The 22,852-nt window shown below is 41.0% G+C and overlaps 1 protein-coding gene across 8 annotated transcripts in view; it reads right to left on the bottom strand.

Moving 5' to 3' along the window:
- Positions 1-22,852, bottom strand: part of RABGAP1L (RAB GTPase activating protein 1 like) — a 657,663-nt gene that overhangs the window by 32,584 nt on the left and 602,227 nt on the right. For 6 of the 8 annotated variants that reach the window (XM_021102607.1, XM_021102608.1, XM_021102610.1 and 3 more), the window contains one exon: positions 1,705-1,797. In XM_021102607.1, the coding sequence (XP_020958266.1) occupies positions 1,705-1,797 (93 nt within the window). Of the gene's footprint in view, positions 1-1,207; positions 1,517-1,704; positions 1,798-22,852 lie in introns of those variants that run through there. The other 2 variants (XM_013989628.2, XM_021102613.1) reach the window with 1 other exon arrangement.

Raw genomic sequence — 22,852 nt, 5'->3', positions numbered from 1 at the left:
ACGATGGCAGCAATAAGAAAATTAGAATGACACAAGCTGTAGGAGAGCTTCATTTTGGATCCTTAATAATATTTCAAAATTACTACTTCAAGCCTTTCTAAAGCAGCATGCTCCATAAGCCTCATTAAAATTGGTTTTATTGAGGCATGGTGGTGGTGGTAGAAATTAGCTTCAAATTTTATCTGTGAGCATCTTATATGATAATGGTTACTTGACATAGCAATATGTGGGATTTTATTATCAGCTACTTTTATAAACAAGAGGAGAAACATACTGATGTTAGATTATCAGGCAACAATACTTGGAAAAAATAGGAGGAAGATAAGCAAGGAACTGGTGGGTCAGACACATATAAGGTGATATTATTCTAGTAATAATCAGGTAATTAGAGGCAGTGGCCCTAAGAAGGCTAATGAAAACCATTTACTGAACAGCAACAATGTGCTGGATTCTTAACATACAGCATCCCTCATCCTCACAACAGTTCTTCAAGGAAACATGTCTACTCTGTGTCCTACTGATGAGGAGGAGGTTCAATAATTGGTCCCGGATGCTGAACAGTGGCCTGGGGATTTGAACCCCCAACTTGGACTCCAAATCCTGTCTCCTTTGTTGGCTTTGAACTCAGATCTGACCACAGACTCCAGACACCCCTTCCACCACTCCCCTGTGTGAGCCTCCCACGCTATTATTGATGGAGACAAGATAGACTGTGTGACTGCAGGTGCACATGTCCCACTCTCTGACCACAGAGAGGTAACACTAGCTACAGAAATGGACATCATCCCACGGTGGGGGACTTTTAATAATGCCATCGCAGCACTTTTTCTGACAGGACATTTCTGCATTGCTAGCGCTCGATGTATACATATGGCGCTCTCTTATCCTAATGTGCCATGGTGGAGGAGGAGGGAATCGAGCATCTGCAGGAATCTGAAGAATAAGACATGTTGAAGAGAGACAATGAGATTTCAGCTGGAAAAAAAAAAATAGTGTGAAATCAGTATTTCCCCAACATTTGCTTCATGGGAACAGTGTTGCTCATGACCACTGAGGAGAACTTTATGACTGGCCCAATTTTTAAAAACACTGCAATTAACTAAGGTAATAAACTGAAATCATTTTAACCCTGGAACTGCATACTGTAGTGAAAAGTCACTGTTGCTCATAAATCTGTTTGTGGAAATAAATGCTGCGACAAACACCATTACTGTGCTCGATATGCCTTTGTGGTTTTTATTTGTCTTTTCAAGGGAGTTTGTATTTTTAACATGGGCTACAGGCAGAGGTAAGTCTGAAACATTTCTTGTGCCAGTCTTGAACAGCTCGCCTTCTAAAAGTCTCTGTGGATGTGACCGTGCACAGCTAAAACAGTACTTTGCATTTTCCTTTTTTCTCATTTTTGAAAGTAGTCGATAGCCACTTTCTCTCTCTCTTTTTCCCTCTCTTTCTCTCAGCTTCTTATGAAGACTCCCAGTATAAATGCAACAGGTGAAGTCACCTACAAATATACAAACTGAAAGAGAAGAAATATTATGGTTGGCTATTCAGGAGTCTCCTGAAATGAAAACACACCTGGACACTGGCCATGGTCAGAGAGTGTCCACATCAGGGAAGAAGGAACAGGGAACTGAACTTCCCACAACGGCAGCGTTAGGGGAAGGAAAGTGCTTGGCTGTGACAGGCGACCCCCGTCTCCCATACCTTGTATCTATCCATGGGGTCTTCCTGCTGCAGCTGACTCTCTCGCATTGTCTGATATTCTTTCTCATATTTCTTTAGCTTCTTGGTCGGTACCTGCGGGGATTAGAGAGACAGCACATTAGACAAGGAGATCACTCAGGAAAACATTTTCTGGTGTGTTTCCCATGAAGTCTTTGGCATTCCAAAGGGGAGCACCCAACTCCATGCAGGAGGAGAGAATCTAGATTCTAAAGTAGGGTCTGCAAACTTTTTCTGTAAAGGTCCAGATAGCATGTATTTTTTAGCCTTTGGGGACCAGAGAGGCTAGGTCACAACAACTCCACTGCTGTTATTGCAGAAAAGCCGCCGTAGCTGATACACGATTGAATGAGTGTGGTCATGTTCCAGCAAAACTTTATTTACCAAAATGAAGTGTCCTTTATCCATCTCTGTTCTATAACAGTGCTGATATATCACCACTTTTTCTTGTTAATGTATCTAAGAGTGCTAGTAATTCTGGCAACTGCCTAACTTTAAGTAAAATTCACTCTTCCACCATGTTAAAAATGAGAATTACTATTTCATAAAAGATTGAGCAACAAAAAAAAATTTTTAATAGAGCTCATACACCAAGGAGAAAGCAGATTCTAAAATCAGTAGGCAAGCAAATTTCTGTTTCATAATGGTTGTCAGGAGAATTTTATGACATAAAGTATTGAAAACAATGCCTGGTGCATGGAATTTTCTTAAACTGTGTTTCTAGAAAATGTTCGTTAAAATTAACCCATTACAATCTATTTTATGTTCTACATAACAGATTAAGTCTACATTTAGGCTTTTCCTGGAGAGTCAAAATGATGTAATTCAGAGTTCTCATCGTGGCTCAGCAGAAACGAATCCGACTAGGAACCATGAGGTTGTGAGTTCAATCCCTGGCCTTGCTCAGTGGGTTAAGGATCTGGTGTTGCCGTGAGCTGTGGTGTAGGTCTCAGATGCGGCTTGGATCTGGTGTTGCTGTAGCTCCTATTCAACCCCTAGCCTGGAAACCCCCATATGTCACAGGTATGGCCCTAAGAAGCAAACAAACAAACAAAAATAATAATTTTAAAAAATGGTATAATTCCTTAGACTTCAATTCTTGGGGACTCAATGAAGGTGAAGACCATGTATTGATGTTCTTCTGTGTCCCTCACGATGCCTAACAAAGTGATTGGCCCATAGGAGGCCCTCAACAGACTCTTCCATGTAGAGTTCAAAATATGATACTTGGAAAACATGTATGAGTGAGTGTGTGTGAGAGAGAGAGGAAGGAAAGCATCAGAATGAAAATAAAACTATCTTATGGTTTTCTGGGATGTGGATACTTTTAATTCTCTTGAATCTGACCAGCGAATTAGTTAAATAAAAAGCAAAGACACCAGGTGTCATTCCCCAGCTTATTCTAATTATTTTGTTCTTCCCATCCAGGAGCACTGAGAAGCCCTGGCATTATCTGCTTCTCACCACAGCTGGGAAATTTCACACAGTCCAAATCTGTTAGGTTGTGTAAGTCACTCAACGGCCACATGATGACTATCTAGCTGATGGGGAGATGCCCACTCCGTCAGATAAGAAGGAAGGACATTTTCCAGCATATAATTGAGTGGCCAAACCACTGCTGAATTCCGCCATGAGAACTCTAATCCTTTCTTTACTGCTCCATCCCAGAGACCTTCAGCAGTGTACAGTGACCAATGAGAGGGCAAGAGAGAGAAAAATACCACCTGCCAATGGCGTGGCCTCAATATCTTCGACAAACAAGGAAAATACACATGCTCATATGCTAACAAAATAGCAACAACATTATTTTCCTGGACTTTGGGGGGGTGGGATTTCCTCTAGTTTTCTTTTCTCTGTATTCATCATATACTCTGAAAACCACAGACGCTCAAGATGGAGTGGCAAATCCCTAGCACTGAAGTAGCCCTGAAGCTGAGGAGAAAAGGGACGAAGTCTCAGAGTTTTAGGCAGTGACAGGGGTTCCACGTGCATTCCTAGGAGGAGGGAGCCTACTCTAGCAGCCACTTACTGCACAAATGAGAAGGAAAGGCAATATTTCAGTATTTCTGTAGCTGAATACTGGTACCAGTGGGTACCAGGCTGAACATCAGTCCTATGCAGAAGGATTTTCTACATGGTTCTAGAATGGATCCATTCACCAATGACTGAATTACATCATGTAAGCTTGTCTCTAGAGAATTTCCTCTAAAATTGTATTTTTATTTTATTATTATTTTTTGTCTTTTAGGGCTGTACCCACGGAATATGGAAGTTCCCAGGCTAGGGGTCAAATTGGAGCTGTAGCTGCCGGCCTATTCCAGAGCCACAGCACCATGGGATCCGAGCTGCATCTGGAACCTAAACCACAGCTCATGGCAACGCCGGATCCTTAATCCACTGAGTGAGGCCAGGGATCGAAGCCACATCCTCATGGATGCTAGTGGGTTCGCTAACTGCTGAGCCCTTATGGGAACTAAAATTGTATTTTTAAAACTGGAATTATTACTGAGAGTTTTTTTTTTTAACATGTAAGAGTGTCCTTTTAAATGTCAGTCTTGTTACTTATGTTAAGAGGTTCATTTCAGGGCGAAATTTTAGGAAATGTATTAACACCCCCAAATAAGATAATCCTTTCCCATCTGGCTGAGATTCTAGGATGTTTGGCTTCATCTTGTTCAGAGAAACAGAGCAGGTTCCCAGAACAATATGTTGCTAGGAAACCTCCCAAGCTTATTTATCTTGTGCTATGGGGTGATACTGAGCATCCGCCTGTGATTGGCACAAAGTGAAAGGGGGGAAAAAGGTGGAGGAAGAGGAAGACCTGATGGGAAACTCTTGTTATTTACGAGATAATCCAAGAATACAGACGGCTATGGTTTTTAAAACTGTATTTCAGGAAGAAAACTGATTTTATTTTAGGGAATGAAATACTGAGCTTGAAAATTTTCTTATCAAAGAAAGGAAAAGAAAAATCTCTTTAGTATGTAGTTTTAATTAAAAGAACAGAAAGTCATTAAAAGTTATTAGAATTTAAACAATCTATTACCTCAAGAGCAGTTGAGGTATTTCTCCCTTTAAGTTAAATAAATTACATGTAAGTGTGGATTTGAAGAATGAGATTTAAAGTATATGAGAGGGGAATTTCCGCTGTGGCGGTGAGTTAGGCATCTGGCTTTGTCTCGGCAGCACTGTGGGTTCAATCCCCAGCCCTACACAGTGGGGTAAAAGGATCCGGCACTGCCACAGCTGCAACACAGGTCACAGCTGCAGCCGGGATTAGATCCCTGACCCGGGAACTTCCATGTGCTGCGGGTGTGGCCATAAAAAAGGAAAAAAAGGTATAAGAGAGGGTGTAAGTAAGTTATAGGAAAACGCTATGCAATTTTATACAAGGAACTTGAGCATCTATGGATCTTGGAATCTGCTGGGGTCGGGGTGGGGGGTGTCCTAGAACCAATTCTCTGAGGCTATCGAGGGATGACTGTAATTACTAATTTGCTTTACTCTTTCGCAGTGTCAGTCAGGCTGGCTTCAGCTGGGGAGAGGAGGGGAAGACTGAAAAGGAATACGGTAGGCCCCTCTCATCCACGGGGGACCTTCCAAACCTTCAGTGGATGCCTATAACCACAGATAGTACCAAACCCGACATACACTCCATTTTTTCTTATACATACATACCCAGGATAGGATTTAATTTATAAGTTAGGCACAGTAAGAGATTAACAACAATAACTAGTAATAACACAGAACAATTATAACATGCTGTAATAAAAGGGTCACTCGAGGAGTTCCCATCGTGGCTCAGTGGTTAACAAATCCGACTAGGAACCATGAGGTTGCGGGTTCGATCCCTGCCCTTGCTCAGAGGGTTAAGGATCTGGTGTTGCCATGAGCTGTGGTGTAGGTTGCAGACGCGGCTCAGATCCAGTGTTGCTGTGGCTCTGGCAGAGGCTGGTAGCTACAGTTCCGATTCGACCCCTAGCCTGGGAACCTCCATATGCCCTGGGAGCGGCCCAAGAAATGGCAAAAAGACAAAAAAGAAAAAAAAAAAAAAAAAAAGGGTCACTGGAACACAAGCACTGTGGTAACACGACAGTAGCTCTGATAACCGAGGGGGCCACTAAGTGACTCCTGCAAGGGTAGCACATGCAGGGAGTGTGGATACGCTGGACAAAGGGATGATTCCCATCCTGAGCGGACTGGGGCAGGATGGTGTAAGATCTCATAACCCTACTCAGAACAGCTTGAAACTTAAAACATATTAATTGCTTGTTTCTGGAATTTTCCATTTAATATTTTCAGACTACAGTTAACTGACAATAACTGAAACCTTGGAAAGTGAAACCACAGATAAAGGGGGACTACTGTCTGCTTATCACTTTCTTTGTTTCCCATGCTTTCTCTCTGCATTTAAAACATTTATTTCCTGTTTGTACACATGACTCTGATAAAATGAATATATATACATATACATGGTGTTGTATATCAATTAATTTTTAGATGAATTCATCTAAATAATCTTTTATCTCATTAATTATTATACCCACCTGGGTTATTACCTTATTTCATATTTTTACCTTCACTACATTATTTTGAATACTCCTTGTTAATACTTGAATTTCATGTGTAATTTCTAATGAAACATTTCTCTTACATATATGATTTGGTTAGGTTTCCTGATTATCAAATGCGATTTTCCTACATTTAAGGAATTCAGATGCCTTAGAACAGACTTTTTTTTTTTTTTTTTTTTTTTGTCTTTCTGCTTTTTCTAGGGCCGCTCCCGGGGTATATTGAGGTTCCCAGGCTAGGGGTCGAATCAGAGCTGTAGCCACTGGCCTATGCCAGAGCCACAGCAACTTGGGATCCGAGCCACCTTCCAACCTGTACCTATACCACAGCTCACGGCAACGCCAGATCCTTAACCCACTGAGCAAGGCCAGGGATCAAACCCGCAACCTCAGGGTTCCTCGTCGGATTCGTTAACCACTGCACTGCGATGGGAACACCCTAGAACAGATCTTAAATCTTGAGTAATAATCAATGGAATAATAAACCCTTAAATCACAAATCTGGAGTACGCCTATTACAGTAACTTAAGGAAAACTGATACATAGAAAGGAGGGAAATGACACAACACAGCTGAATACACGTGAGGAGATTTTCCAACCTGGTCTATACTTTGTAGAATTTATGAAATGATCTTTGGCATATGCTGATCTTCTAAAGCAGTGTATCAATTTTGTGAAAAGTTGGTTTTGAATTTAACTAGAGAAAATCTTGGTGACACTAGTGCTTCTCAAGGTGGGGATGCTCTTGGCATCTGGGGTGGAATGATTTACGGTTGTGTTAGACTTCTCTTCCCATTTCTGAGCCCCTAGCATTCGTGGCCCATTTGTCATTTCACCCATGAGCGGTTAGTGATGCCCTCCAGTCATTGTGACAATGAGGATACCGTGCACACACCTTTCTGAACAGAAAGCTGAGGGCACTGGGGGATGGGATGCATGAAGGGTAGATGCTTAGGAAGTGGGATTCCTACTGAAAACCACTGCACTAAACACTGTCAATGAAGACAAAGGATGACTAGCCGAGCACACGAGGTTTTCAGCACTACTGTCTGCTTGCTCTGCTCTGTTTTTGATCAGCGGTTAATTGGCACTAAGAAAAACATGAAATGCCTTCACGTCAAAGAACTTTCTAACAGTTTTAAAGCTGTAATTTAGAAAATTCTATATTTAAGCCTCCCAACAACTCTGAGGTAAGTCTTATTTGGATTTTACAAATAGGAAAACTGAAGAGAGGCAACGTGCCCAAGATCTTACAGCTGGTAAACAGAGTCAGAAATGGAATCCTGGCCATCTGTCTTCAGAGGCTGCCCTCTTTAACCACTTTGATCTCCTGCCTGGGACCAGATGATTAAGGCAAAGCTCCTCAAGGAGCTGAGAGTCTAGATGTAGTGCCAGTTATGTGTCTAATTACCATTTAGTTTCATAAGTGCAATAGCAGATGTTCATAAAAGGTACAAGGGTGATCAAGAAGAAATCTGATGGGTTGAGGGGAGAGTGCCTCAGTGGGGAGGGTTTTCATCATGACTATAAACTCGCTTGCCCAATTAAAAATACTGCACTTCCCCACCATAAAACTCTTAGAGGAAAACATAGGCCAAACAGTCTCTGACATAAACAACAGCAACATCTTCTCAGATCCACCTCTTAGAGTATTGATAATAAGAACAAAAATAAATGGGACCTAATCAAACTTCAAAGTTTCTGCACAGCAAAGGAAACCCTAAACAACACAAAAAGACAACCCACAGAATGGGAGAAAATCTTTGCAAGTGAATCCACTGAAAAGGGATTAAGCTCCAAAATTTATAAACACCTTCCATACTAAAAAAAAAAACCCCATCAAAAAATGGGCAGAAAATCTAAACAGACAGTTCTCCAAAGAAGACATACAGATGGCCAAAAAACACATGAAAAGATGTTCAACATCACTCATTATTAGAGAGACGCAAATCAAAACCATGATGAGGTACCACCTTACACCAGCCAGAATGGCCATCATCCAAAAGTCTACAAACAATAAGTGCTGGAGAGGGTGTGGAGGAAAAGGAACCCAGTACACTGTTGGTGGGATTGTCAATTGGTGCAACCACTGTGGAAAACAGTATGGAGATTCCTCAGAAAACTAAACATAGAACTACCATTTGATCCAGCAATCCCACTCCTGGGCATCTATCCAGAGAAAACCACGACTCAAAAAGACACATGTACTCCAATGTTCACTGCAGCACTATTTGCAATAGCCAAGGCATGGAAACAACCTAAATGTCCATCGACAGAGGAGTGGATCCAGAAGTGGTACATATACACAATGGAATATTACTCAGCCATTAAAAAGAATGAAATACCAGAATTTTTAGCAACATGGATGGATCTAGAAATTATCATTAGTGAAGTCAGCCATACAATGAGACACCAACATCAAATGCTTTCACTGACATGTGGAATCTGAAAAAAGGACAGACTGAACTTCTTTGCAGAACAGATGCTGACTCAAAGACATTGAAAAACTTATGGTCTTTGGAGGAGACAGTTTGGGGGGTGGGGGGATGTGCTTGGGTTAAGGGATGGAAAATCCTGTGAAACTGGATTGTTATGATCATTATACAACTACAGATGTGATAAATTCATTTGAGTAATAAAAAATAAAAATAAAAAAATAAAAATACTGCACTTCCCTTGTGCTAAATTTTAACAAGGGGCCAATCACTTGTAAGAGCTATTTATTGAGGGCTTGAGGAATTTGCTTCTCTATTTCAGAAATAAATGATACAAAAATATTTACCGATAGATGCAAATGCTGGCAATGTAAATCACTATTTAACAACAACAACAAAAAAGGCTGAAAAAAAAAATAGAAAAAGGAGTTCTTGTTGTGGTTCATTGGGTTAAGAACCCAACTAGTATCCATGAGGATGTGGGTTCAATCCCTGGCCTTGCTCAATGGGTTAAGGAGCTAGAATTGCCTCAAGGTTCAGCATAGGTTGTGGATGCAGCTCAGGTCTGGTGTTGCTGTGGCTGTGGTGTAGACCTGTAGCTCTGATTTGACAGCTATCCTGAGAACCTCCATACACCATGGGTGCAGCCCTAAAAAGACCCCCCCCAAAAAAAAGGCTGATGATATCTGGTTAATGTTTTCCTGATGGTCAGAGGTCTGGGTGCTTAAAAAATTAACAGGCCAAAGGGACTAAGCATTATGTACTATTCGTGCTCACTTCAGGTAACTTCTTAGGATAAATATAAATGACCCCAATTTAATACATTAGTCACTGGACAGAGGAGAAACAGATAAGAAGTATAGCATCACATTTCTTAGTGATGGGGAGGGAGGGCTACAGGCTGAGAGTTTTCAATTCAGAGTCATTTCTGCAAGGACCTGTCAAGATCTGTCCACAGAAAGTGGATCAGTGGCAACTGAAATGCTCATAGTCATTTTGCAGCAGCCTAAAGGACTTGGAATGAAAATGACGGGAAGGAATTGAGAGGAGATGATATCTAGGAAGACGGACCATGTCCTATGGACTTCACTTAACTCTCTTCATAGTGTTTAGCAAAAGAAGGTACTTTTTAAGCCTTCGCCCATGGCACATGGAAGTTCCCAGGCCAGGGGTTGAATTGGAGCTGCAGCTGCTGGCCCACCACAGCCACAGCAACGCGGGATCCCAGTCGATTTTGCGACCCACATTACAGCTCATGGCAACACTGGATCCTTAACCCACTGAGTGAGACCAGGGATCGAACCCTCATCCCTCATGGATACTAGTTGGATTCATTTCCATTGTACCACAACGGGAACTCCCAAGCTACTCTCTTTTTGCAATTTTAGCACAAGAAGGAGGAAGAACAAAGCCAATTTTACCCTAGGATCCAGAGGGAAAGACCTTCAGAGAACATAAGAATCATTTATGATTATTCATTATATTCTTTTTATTGAGATATAACTGCCATACGATCAGTTTCAGATGTACGACCTATTGATTCGATATTTGTATATATTGGGAAATGATCACCACAAAAGTCTAGCTAACATCCATCTCCATTATGGTCTGTGGAAGTTCCTGGGCCAGGGATCGAATCCAAGCCACAGCTGCAACGTATACCAAAGCTGCAGCAATGCAAATCCTTTAACCCATTGTGCTGGGCCAGTGATCAAACCCACACCTCCATAATGAGCGGAGCCACTGTAGTCAGGTTCTTAACCCGCTATGCCACAGTGGGAACTCTGTGATGAGAACTTTTAAGGTATACTCTCTTAGTAACTTTCAAATATGGAATAGGTTGTTTGTTTGTTGGGTTTTTTTGGTGTTATTATTATTATTATTATTATTTGCTTTTTGGGGCCACACCTGCAACATATGGAAGTTCCCAGGTCAAATCAGAGCTACAGCTGCCAGCCACAGCCACAGTCACAGCAATGTGGGATCTGAGCTGCATCTTTGATCTACACCACAGCTTATGGCAATGCCAGATCCTTAACCCACTGAGCTAGGCTAGGATCACACCCTCACCCTCATGGATACTAGTTGGATTCGTTTCTGCTATGCCACAAAGGGAACTCCCTAGAATACAGTCCTATTAACTGTAGTCACCATGCTGTACATTCTATCCCATGACTGGGATAGAACAACTGGAGGTTCGTATCTTTTGACCCTCTTCACCCATTTCACCCCACCCTGAGCCTCTAGCAATATTAGTTGTACTCCAATACTTAAGGAACATCATGGTTTAAGGGGGTGAGGAACTCTCAAGGCTCACAGACATCAAACTCCTAGGGATTCTTGCCCCGAATTCATGCATCAGTCTACAGTGCTGCTCTTTCATTTCATCTGGCATGCTCGGTTTCCCCGTTTAATCAAGCCTAATGGTGCACACACCTCTGACAGGTTCCCATCCTCATTCATGAATTATTGTATGATGTGAGTCACTTTCTAACATTCAGGGTTCACCCCTGAATGTAGTGTGTTCATCAAGGTATCTAGGAAAGCTTCTGAAATATTGATTTCCACTTTCTTTACCACATTCTAATATAAGCTGTCTGGTCGCAAGGCTATAGCAACTTTAGAAGATGCTTGCATTTTATAGAAACTGCTTATCTGTTCATTTCTAATTCCTCATCTACAGGCCTATAAATCTAACCTCGTATACTATTTTTATAGAACTCCTTGGCAATTCTGCGCTAGAGCTTTCCTATCAATAAATAATATCTGGAGGTAGAGTAATTTTTTATTATCTATGTTTTGACAACTCTTAGATTTACAGTTTCCAGCCCAGGACTTCTACGGAGCTCAACCTACATATCCAACTGCAAATTTCATATCATCTTTTGGATGTTTCACATTTGAGGCATTTTAAACCTGGACACATGACCTCACTCTACCCCCCAACTTGCTCTCCCACGGTTCATCTTACATCCGGGTGCTCATGCTGGAAACCTAGAAGTCACCTTTGACCTCTCCCCCATCAATGATCATGAAATCAATCACTAGGTTCTATAGCGCAGGCCTCCAAATGTATCTCTAGCTTGCCTTCTTTTGACCCTTACTGGCGCTGCCCTAGTTCAAGCCATAATCGCCTCTCATTAGTGCAGTAACCCCCACGCTGGTCTCCATGCCAGTCCATGCTTGTTCTACTCCCAAAGGTGATCAACTTTTTTTTCAGGATGTACATTGGATGTCATTCCCCTTCCTAAATTTTTCAGGAGGAATTTGCCTCTTGTTGTGCTTAGGCTAAGGAGAGAAATACCTGACAAAGTTCTGCTGGTTCTAAAGGATGTGGTTTCAATCTATGTCTCCCCTTACTTTCTTTGCTTATATTTTACAAAAGTGGGATTCACCCATCCAAGGGGTACATAAAAGGACCCAACAAACAGAAAAGGCAAAAGGCGATTATTAGAATTTTGGGTTTTATTTGTTTTATTTTTCACCTCAACTTTAAAAAAATGTCCCTATGTATGCCTCATTTATCAAATTACAGGTACATAATTTACTACAAAATGGACAGATGTATACAGGAGGTATATGCTTAAGTGACTCTTACTGATAGGGATGCCCCATCAAAAGTTTTCTGACAACCAGTCTCTACTCCAGCCACACTGGATGAACTGTTTCTTTTTAGTTCCTTTGACACAGGGCATTCTGCACAGTCTCAGGACTCCCAGCCTGCTGTGGCTCCTGCTGGGACGGAACCAGCACATTCACCGCAAGATTCTAATTAGAAAGTCAGAGGGGTGGTCGAGCACCTCTATTTTTATAAAGCTCCTCCAGCAATTCTAATAGACTGTCCACTTGAAAACCACTGGAAGGAACATCAAGTGCTAGAAAGGGAAGGGTGGCAAACAAGCTGGAGAGGTGTTTATGATCTGGCCTGAGAATACAGTTGTCAGTTTCTAAGGGGATATCCACCCAGTGACAATGCTGAATCCTTAACCTGCGAGGCCACCAGGGAACACGATCCTGAGTTTCAAACAACCGATTCATAAATAAACTTGAGGAGAGAATAATTACAATAACGTCAAGAAAAACTGCTATTTTTAATGTTCTAAAATATTTCAAGAATTTATTCTATGAACAGTTTGGATCTGAGGATAAAATCAAGTTTTTTTTTTAAATTGTCTTTTTTTCCACTGTACAACATAGGGACCCAGTTACACATACATGTAAACATAATTTTTTCTCCCATTGTTGTGCTGAGAAGTAAGTATCTAGACATAGTTCTCAGTGAAAATCAAGTTTTAAACAAGGGAAAACCCATATGCTTCAAGAACAATTATTTAAGCAATAGAGTTTCTGTCCACTATTGTATGTAGGGTGGTTTCGGGGTTAAACGTGAAAGCTTGCTCTGTCAAATACTAGCTATGTAATTATAGAAGCAGATCATTTAAAGCTTTTACTCAGAGCCTGAATTATTAATTTTTTAAAATGAGGGTATAATGCAATTAGCAATCCCTATGACCATGTCTCCTCCTATGGAGCACATAATGCATGCCCTGGCCCTGGGCTTAAGCATTTAACATATTTCATATTACTGAAGTCTTACAGAGTTAAGCTGGGTTTACCATGCCCATTCTACAAAATGAGTACACTGAGAAGACTACGTGACGTGCCCAAGGACCACAGCAATGACTGGCCCCACAGACCTTTTTGATATCAATGGGAAAACCTTCCCTGAAGTAGGTTACATGCCTGTCATCTATTCAGCACCCAGAGATCTCAACCCCAGGACCCTTGCTAAACTGCCTCCGTCGTCGCCTGCCGCAACTAACTGAGCAAATCAACTGCAGGATAATGGAGACACTTTAACATCTGACTGGGAGATGATGAGCCCAGGATATCTGCCATCTTACATAGTAGAAAGCGGGGGCTCAGAGGAATATAAACACCTTCACCCTGAACTTTCTGGGCAAGCTATAAAAAAAAAGGGAAGGTCAAATAGACCATGAGGTGACTGAACCAGGAGTTTAACTCTGGGAGAAGCCTGCTTAAAATTCCATAAAGTCTCAAGAGGGAACAGATTGAAATGATGTATTTTCCTCCTTGCCCAGCCTTGTGGAAAAAAAAAAAAAAATGTATGGAGGCATAAAACACCTGGGAGATTTATGGCTTAAAGCAAATTACCTTAAGGTATTGGAACGGGATGGAGCTTAGATGGAACATTTTTTGAGGCCTACAGCTTCAGTGAGAATGCTTTTCTCTGTGTATTGTTTCTTATATTTCCTTGATTCTTTCTGTTCCCCCCACCCCCTTTTCACGTGCTGATTTGGGTACTTTTTTTCACCCACATGCAGCTGTTGCAACTGGGTTATAACAATTCCTTCTCCTGGTTTTTAAATCTTTTTTCTCAGTTTCTTTATACTTCGAGGAGAGAAAAAAAAGACATTTTGCCTGTTCTTCTTTCAAGCAACACAAATCCTTATCTCACAATATTGGTTAACCTCCATTTTAGGCTAAAATATGAAAATTCTTTTCTCTCTGTAAAAATTAAAAAGCAATGATATCTTAAGTCAGTATACCATATTGGATGCTTTTATTTCTTCTAATAGGAGGTGCTCAAAAGCCACTATAATATCTCATGTAACATATTGCAGCAGTAAATGAGTTTTTTCGTTAGAAATGTATCACTTAAAATGTTTATTACAGTGTTTGGAAAATAAAAGAATGATGACCAAGTGCTAAAAATTAAGAGTAGGGAGCTCCTGTGTGGCTCAGCGGAAATGAATCTGACTGGTATCAATGAGGACGCAGGTTCGATTCCCGGCCTTGCTTAGCGGGTTAAGGATCTGGCATTGCCATGAGCTGTGGTGCAGGTCACAGACATGGCTCGGATTCCAGGTTGCTGTGGCTGTGGTACAGGCCAGTGGCTACAGCTCCAATTCGACCCCTGGCCTGGGAACTTCCATATGCCATGAGTGTGGCCCTAAAAAGACAAATACATATAATACATGAAATGTGGTCACATGTTGAATGGTATTGGTCTGATTCCAGGGAGTAGGTTAAGCAGATATAGTCTACAAACTGAGCCACAGAAAGCTGACACAGCTCTGCATCCAGAGTGAGCTAATTAAGCTTATTTAAAACTAGACAGAGAGACGGGAGGAGAAGAATGACAGGAGAGCTAAGGAGGCCACTGTTCTTTATTACCATTAAATGCCACGTTCATTAGGATAGTGCTGGCCTTGGCACTGCAGGACGCTGAGAATCCTGAAGCAGTGCTTTTATGTCAGTTGTCATTGGCAGTTAGGCCAAACATTAATATATATCTCTTGCTAAAAATATTCAAAGTAGGCAGAAGGTTATAGATACTTATGCTGTAAGAAATTTAACTCAAAACGAATAGACCAAACAGTGGCTGTATGAAACAGTCTTGAGTAATTCTATTCTTCGGAGAGACTCACCTTCACTATACCAGACTATCTGAAAAGGAAAGTAGTGGGAAAGAAAGAGAATACTGTATTCATCACCTTTAAAGGTAGTGAGTAGGAGTTCCTGTCGTGGCTCAGTGGTTAACGAATCTGACTAGGAACCATGAGGTTGAGGGTTTGATCCCTGGCCTTGCTCAGTGGGATAAGGATGTGGCGTTGCTGTGAGCTGTGGTGTAGGTCACAGACGTGGCTTGGATCCCGAGTTGCTGTGGCTCTGATGTAGGCCAGTGGCTACAGCTCTGATTGGACCCCTAGCCTGGGAACCTCCATATGCCACGGGAGCAGCCCAAGAAATGGCAAAAAGACAAAAATTTAAAAATAAATAAAATAAAAAAATAAAGGTAGTGAGTAAGTCCAACTTGTTGGAAGTCATTAGCAACAGTATTAAACTATGAGATGAGTGCAGGGCTATGTTTTTTTTTTTCCATTATGACTTATTACAGGATACTGAATATAGTTTCCTGTGCTATACAGTAGGGACCTATTGTTTTGAATTGCCATTTTTACACATCAACTTTTTAACATAGGAAGAAAAAGGCATCCCTCCTTTGCTTTTAAAAAAATCAGCGTTTCCATTGTGGTTCAGCAGTAACAAACCTGACTAGAGTGAACCTGAACACGAGGATTTGGGTTTGATCCCTGGCCTCGCTCGGTGGGTTAAGGATCCAGCATTGCCATGAGCTGTAGTGTAGGTCACAGACATGGCTTGGATCCTGGGTGGCTGTGACTTGTGGTGTAGGCTGGCAGTGGCAGCTCCAATTCGATCCCTAGTCTAGGAACTTCCATATACTATGGGTGAGGCCCTAAAAAGCAAAAATAAAAAATATTAAATAAATGAATAAACACACACGTATGGCCCCTCAAGAGGCTTAGTCTGGCGGGGAGGCAGTCTTAAATAATAAATATGCACCTACAAAGTAAGGTGAGCGCTCTTAGGGAGAAGGTGGAGGGATAACAGAGCACAGGGCTCTAATTTTGATTGCTTCTTGGAGGAATGACAATGAAGCTGAGCCAGTGAAGAGAAGGGAGGGAGAGTACTCCCAGCAAAGGGAACGACGGGCACCAGTAGGGAAGAGCAAGACCGGCTACATAATTTGCCAGGACTAACACAAAATGAAAATCAAGGCCCCTTGTTCAAAAAATGAGAATTTTAACACAACAAGAGAGCATTGCACCAAATGCAGTCACACAGGTCACATGCCCATGAAGCCGGCTCTGGGAAGAGGGATGCAGCTGGAGGGACTAAAGGCAGATGGAGCACCGTGAGGAGAGAGATGGCTAGCTGAGGCTGAAGAGGTAGGAGAGGTACACGGGGACCAGCCGCAGGGACAGGGCCTCCAGGGACCCAGCTCACAGACCAGCCTCCTAATGTCACCTTCACAGTCCCACAAACAGTTACTAAAGAGCTATTGTGTAAGCCAGGCTGTTATGAAAGCACTCTTCTGGGTGCTAAGAGGAAGACAAAGACGGCAGTCTTCGCTTTTAAGCAGCTTACAAATAATTCTATAATTTAGGGTCTAGAATGTAGTAAATTCCACAAGAGAGTATAAGCACCAATTTGTGAGAGATTCAAGGCATGAAGATTACTCATTTGAGGTGGAGAGTGTAAAAACCCAGACAGAAGGACTTCAAAAAGACTGAAATTAGCATTCCTCTGCCTTTAGAGCCATGGTTGGCCACATCATTGTGGAAATAGCACCCACACCCAGCACTCTCTTATACAGCGGGCCCTGAATGCTATATGCTTTACGTGTATTAATTTATTTAGCCTCACATCTATGACGCAGGTGCTATAATTGTCCTCACTTTACAGAGGCGGAAACAGAGAGCCAGAAAGCTAAATAACCTGCTCAGTGTCACCGAGCTAGCAAGGTGGGGATTTAGTCCAATCCAAATAGCCCAGACCCAAAGTCCTTGCTCTAAACTACTATATATGATTCTATCATTTTATTAACATTGTTCTAGTTTGCTTGTTTTAAAAATCTATACCTTATTCTTTTAAAATTTTTTCTCTCTGGTCTTGTGCTGTCACTTTAACCTTTTTATGTACTCAATTAGCTATATATACTGCCTCAAACTGGCCAAAAGATACAGAACAAGAAAAACAATTTTCTTAAATATTTCTCCATCTTTATTCACTAGAGCCAGAGTTGTCAGAAACAGCAACGTGAGATACATTTAGGTAGGGATTCCTGAAGACGACATAGACAATGCCACATTCCTCTGCGACTGATGACAGCCCTGATGCTTTGTACCAGTGGCCCACTAGAGCCGACAGAGTTATGGACCATTACTACTTACTCCTTGAGAACTCAGAACAATGAATTAGTGGAACTCCAGGAACCAGACATTGGCTCTCAGTGCCCCCATAACCCAATGCCGGATCCACTCCTTACAGAATTGGGAAGTGCACACATGTGCTCATTGATTCAACAAACATCTACTGTACAAGGCACTATGCCAGATGCTACATGGGATGCAGAGATAGCTATGACATGACTCTTTCGTTAAGAAACTTACAATAAACTACAGAATCTGATCAATGCCATTATAGAAATATAAGCCTCATGCTATTTTGGTTTAGACAAGAATGTTTTCACAAATTCACGAAGAAATTTAGGACAGACTTTAAAAGGGAGTTAGCATATAAGCAAGAATGGTCTTGGAGGGAGCTTTTGCTATTGGACATTTGCACATGTCAGAATTTTTCTTTTCATCACCATCGTCATTATCATCATCATCTTCTTTTTCTGGTAGTTTGGTAGATATTAATATCCTCCAAGGACTGGCGATAAGCATGGCCATAAGTCTCCTCCTCACTACCTTTCTACCAGGCAGGAAGCATCATTTGTTAGGTAGTAGCCTACAAGCTCAGCAGGTTCAGCTGCAGGTGCCATCCTGCAGGTGTTAGACTGCTGCCTTGTCAGAATCTTATATGCCCTCCATGCAAGACTAGTCAGGCCTATACAGTATTTCTAGCCAACCATATTTAAAATTACTTGACGTCCTTTATGGTAATTAGAAAACCCTTTAGGGTATATTTAAATATAAATAGGTTAAATTTATAGCCATTGTCTCCTGACTAGGGTTTTTCCAATGCCAGCCAACTACCCACAGACTGCAGATTTCCATATCAGGGTGCTTCAAATATTAGTCAAGTCCAAGGTATAGACTAAAACTAACACATATTATATCACACTGTGTAGGTTTTAGCATCTTAATGTAAACTGCAGAGAGTAAAACAGTAGGGTAGGACTGTAAGAGCCACAGAGGGGCAAGACAAGGAGGAAACAGTTTATTACAGCTTCTTTCTTTCCTCACTCCATAAAGGAGTAGAGAGAAAATGCTGTAAGCAAAGTCACCGGGCTAAAAACATGGGCCTACTGACTGTGCCGGGCAGTTATATTTGTCTGGGTGAGGAGCAGGGTGCCTGGTCTATGGCACCTGCAGAACAGGCTGGAAGAATACACTGCAGCCAGATTATTAGAAGATCTAGGTCATCGCCAAATTGATGAAAGTGTGAACCTATTTTGGTAGTTGCTAATTCAGTGATCATGTTTTCTCAAATAAAAACCAGGTACACAGTTTTAACAGATGTTTGCATCCATTCTGGATATGTGAAGCCATATAGAACATGAAAGAACATAAAAGACTAAATTTTTTATTGTTTTGGTAGCTAATAGGATCTAGAAGGTTGAATATCTGGCATTAGAACTTTTTTTTTTTTTTTTTTTTTCCTTTTACAGCTACACCTGAAGCATACAGAAGTTCCCAGGCTAGGGGTCAAATTGGAGCTATAGCTGCCAGACCACGCCAGAGCCACAGCAATGCTGGATCTGAGCTGCGTCTGTGACCTATGAGGTAGTCTGCAGCAACACCAGATCCTTAACTCACTGACCACGACCAGGGATCAAACCCACATCCTCATGAATACTAATTGGGTTCTTAACCCACTGAGCCACAATGGGAACTCCAGAACTATCCCTTTTTCAAAAAAAAGTTTTGCCCCAGTAATGATAAGAAATCACTAAGGTTTTCAAATAGGGCAACAGAAAGATCACAACTGTGCTGGTAGGAATGTTTATCTGGAAAAGGCATATATGCTAAACTTATCCCCTTTCTGGGGGGATAAAGAAAAGGAATAGGTAGAAACTGAAAGAATATTTAGTAAATGATGAAAATAGTTTAGGAGGAAAGGTCTTTGTTAAAAAAGTGATAGTAGAAATGGAAAGAAAGGACCATTAAAACCAATAAAAGAGATGTCTTTAAAGCAAGTCTTTCCGAGTCATTTTGGTTATTAGACCAAGTGATTCCTCTCCTCCTTAAACTTCTTTAGAATTAGTCTATACCACTCATATAATAACCACATATGGCTATGATGGGGTATGAGTTTCCTTAACTCAATTAGGATGCCTTAAGGCAAAACAACAACCACCACAACAAAAATCAACCCTGCCTTATTTAAACAGGTATCGCCTGCTTTAATCTAACACAAAGCTGAATATTCAGTGGATGCCTAATGCAGATTTGTTCAGTTAAGTATATTCTTAATGTCTCATGGTTCAAATGGATTTTGCTAAGCAGTTAAAATATTGGAATAAAAAATGACAGACGAAGACTATGCCCATATATTTTCCTTGAGTATGAGTATTACAGGAGATATGTGATGACACAGAGTTGATAAGTAGAAAGACACAGAAATCTGCTTAACATAGGATATTTTTGTTACCTAAAATGAGAAGACTGTGATAACCAATTAAAAATGGCAGTTTTCCTTGATATGTTTGACAGAGCCAATAATTACCTTTGCTCTGTGGGGCAATTTCTTTAAAGGAGTGCATAAGAATGAGACTATTTGAGGAGGCTTTTTAGGCTATGCAATCATATGCTGTTTCCTAAATTGAAATTCACTTATTTAATCTTGGAGGGAAAGACATAAAAAGAAAGTAAAAACATCATGCATACTAAATGCTGAACACATATATATATTTGACCATCAATAAGAGTAGGTCTAAGACGATTCTCCTTTTGAAAAAAGGTAAGATCAAAGTAATTTTCTAAAAGTTAATCAAATCATTTTTATGTGCAGAGTAGATCAAATAAGAATATGTTTGCAATTAGGCTTGGCCACACAGGTAAAGGAAAGGCCATGAGATTAGTGAGTTTTTTTCCTTGCCTGTTTAAGGTCCATATATTGCTATTTACAATGAATGATTGTTCCTCCAAAGCTTGGAGTGGAATGGCCTTTATGTTCCCATTTCCACGGAAACTGTGAGGAGGCAAGAAATATACGGTATGGGGAAATGTATATTTCAACCCTCACTTCCTTTCCACCCATCTAGCCCTCCTCATTTCCATGGGAACAGGAATTGAAAGACCTCTGGCAGCTGAAAGCAAAAACTCACTCACAGACTGCAGCTGTTTGAATGTCAGCTGAGAGCTGCAAATGACAGTTTATAGCAGCTGTTAAAATTTTTAAATGATGTTTTCCCTAATAAATTCCCCACTGTAATAATTTTCAAGGGGGAAAGTGACTACATAACAAGCATGAGGAAGAACACTCAATGGGATCTTTTGAGGTTTAGTCTGTTGCTGTCTTTCATGATTCCAATATCATATATCATCTTTAAAATAAATGACTGCGACAGGATATGCAGAGAAATGAAGAGTTTTCACCACGTCATCGATGTCATAAACTCCTCCAGACGGCAGACGTGGAAAGGTATGGAGGAACCAATTAAACGGAGTGAGGACACAGAAAAGGAGAGAGAGGGGGAGGGGGATCTAATTTAATTTTTAAAAAGGATTTAATCATATTTTATCACCAGAAACTATGGGAAGACTGTCAACTACACCTAGGCTGGAACACCGAGTCTAATGAAGTTGGTGGGAGATCTAGACACAAGCATTTGTAAAGAATTCTATAAACACACAGCATTACATCCAAATCACCTTGGTTGGAGTTCAAATGGAGAGGTAAACCCATTGTTTTTTTTTCCACTACTGTAATTGAAAAGGACAGGCCAGAACTTGTTACAGACTATCCATTTCCCCTTTACATCCAAGGGCTTTAGAATAGATGTGACTTATGGATGGAAATCTGTGTTATAAACTTTTGGCTCAAGGGGAAACACTCTCTTCAATAATTTGAAATGAATGCAATCCTTTTAAACATTGGTGAAGGTTGAGAAAGACATAAAAATAATTCTTTTTGTTTTACATGTCAGTAACTCAATTTTATCTCTGAGGTACTTTTTCACTCTTTTTGGAGAGGTTGTTATTCCAAATCGTTCCCTATAGCTTGGCTTCTATTCACACATGCCTCAGGCAAATACAAAAATGTGAACCTCATCTAATGGAATTCAACAGCATGATGTTAAAAGTATTAACCAACAAGATAAGTAGAAATATTAGAACAGATTTTTGGGGGCCTAGATGGGCTTCTTATTCTTACCACCACCTCCAAGGTGGTATTTCCACAACAAGAATTTAAGAGTAAACTATGGAGGAGCTCCAAGTTAGGATATCTGGTTTTCATTGTTGATTCAATGGAAGTCTAATTCTGTTTACATCAAATAGTACGTATTGAGAACCTATGATCTAACTCCAGGGACTGGTAATATCAATATTTATGAATAAGACAGTTTCTAACTGCCAGGTATCTAATTTATTTATTTTTATTTTTTATTTTTATTTTTTTTGCCATTTCTTGGGCCGCTCCTGTGGCATATGGAGGTTCCCAGGCTAGGGGTCAAATCGGAACTGCAGCTGCCGGCCTACACCAGAGCCACAGCAACACGGGATCTACACCACAGCTGACAGCAATGCCGGACCCTTAACCCACTGAGCAAGGCCAGGGATCGAACCTGCAACCTCATGGTTCCTAGTCAGATTCGTTAACCACTGAGCCACGACAGGAACTCCCAGGTATCTAATTTTTAAATGAAATACTACTATTTCAGATTAACTTTAGGAAAAAAATGGGGAGTTCCTGTCATGGCCTCACTCCCTAAGTTAAGGATCTGGTGTTGCCATGGCTGCGGCATAGGCTGGTAACTGCAGCTCCAATGTGACCCCCAGCCTGGGAACTTACATATGCTGCAGGTGCGGCTCCCAAGAGCAAAGCAAACAAACAAAAACATGGCACTCTCCTTGCCCATCCTTCACTGCTATAGACCTTGATGTCCATGAGCGATGCCCTGAGACTTTATAAATATCATTTATAGGAGTTTCCATCGTGGCTCAGTGGTAAGCAACCTAACTAGGATCCATGAGGATGTAGGTTTGATCCATGGCCTTGCTCAGTGGGTTAAGGATCTGGTTTGCTGTGGCTATGGCGTAGGCCAGCAGCTGCAGCTTCCATTCAGTCCCTAGCCTGGCAACTTCCATATGCCGAGGGTGCAGCCCTAAAAAGAAAAAAAAAGAAAGAAAGAAAAAAAAATCATTTATAATGTAACATATGACTTAAGCTATAAAATGCAGGTTATAATAGTTGAAAAAATGAAAGTGACACAAGGTGAATCTATAAATATGGAACCAAAGTTACTGATAAATTCTGGCACCATCCAGTTCTCTGCAAATACTTTTTTCTTTGTGGAAGTTCCTGGGCTAGGGATCAAACCCACGCTTCAGTTGTGATCTGTCC

The sequence above is a fragment of the Sus scrofa genome, chromosome 9, assembly GCF_000003025.6.
Source record: "Sus scrofa isolate TJ Tabasco breed Duroc chromosome 9, Sscrofa11.1, whole genome shotgun sequence".
NCBI classification, from domain to species: domain Eukaryota; kingdom Metazoa; phylum Chordata; class Mammalia; order Artiodactyla; family Suidae; genus Sus; species Sus scrofa.
Note: the sequence above shows the minus strand (reverse complement) of the source record. Positions and strands in the feature narration are given on the sequence as shown.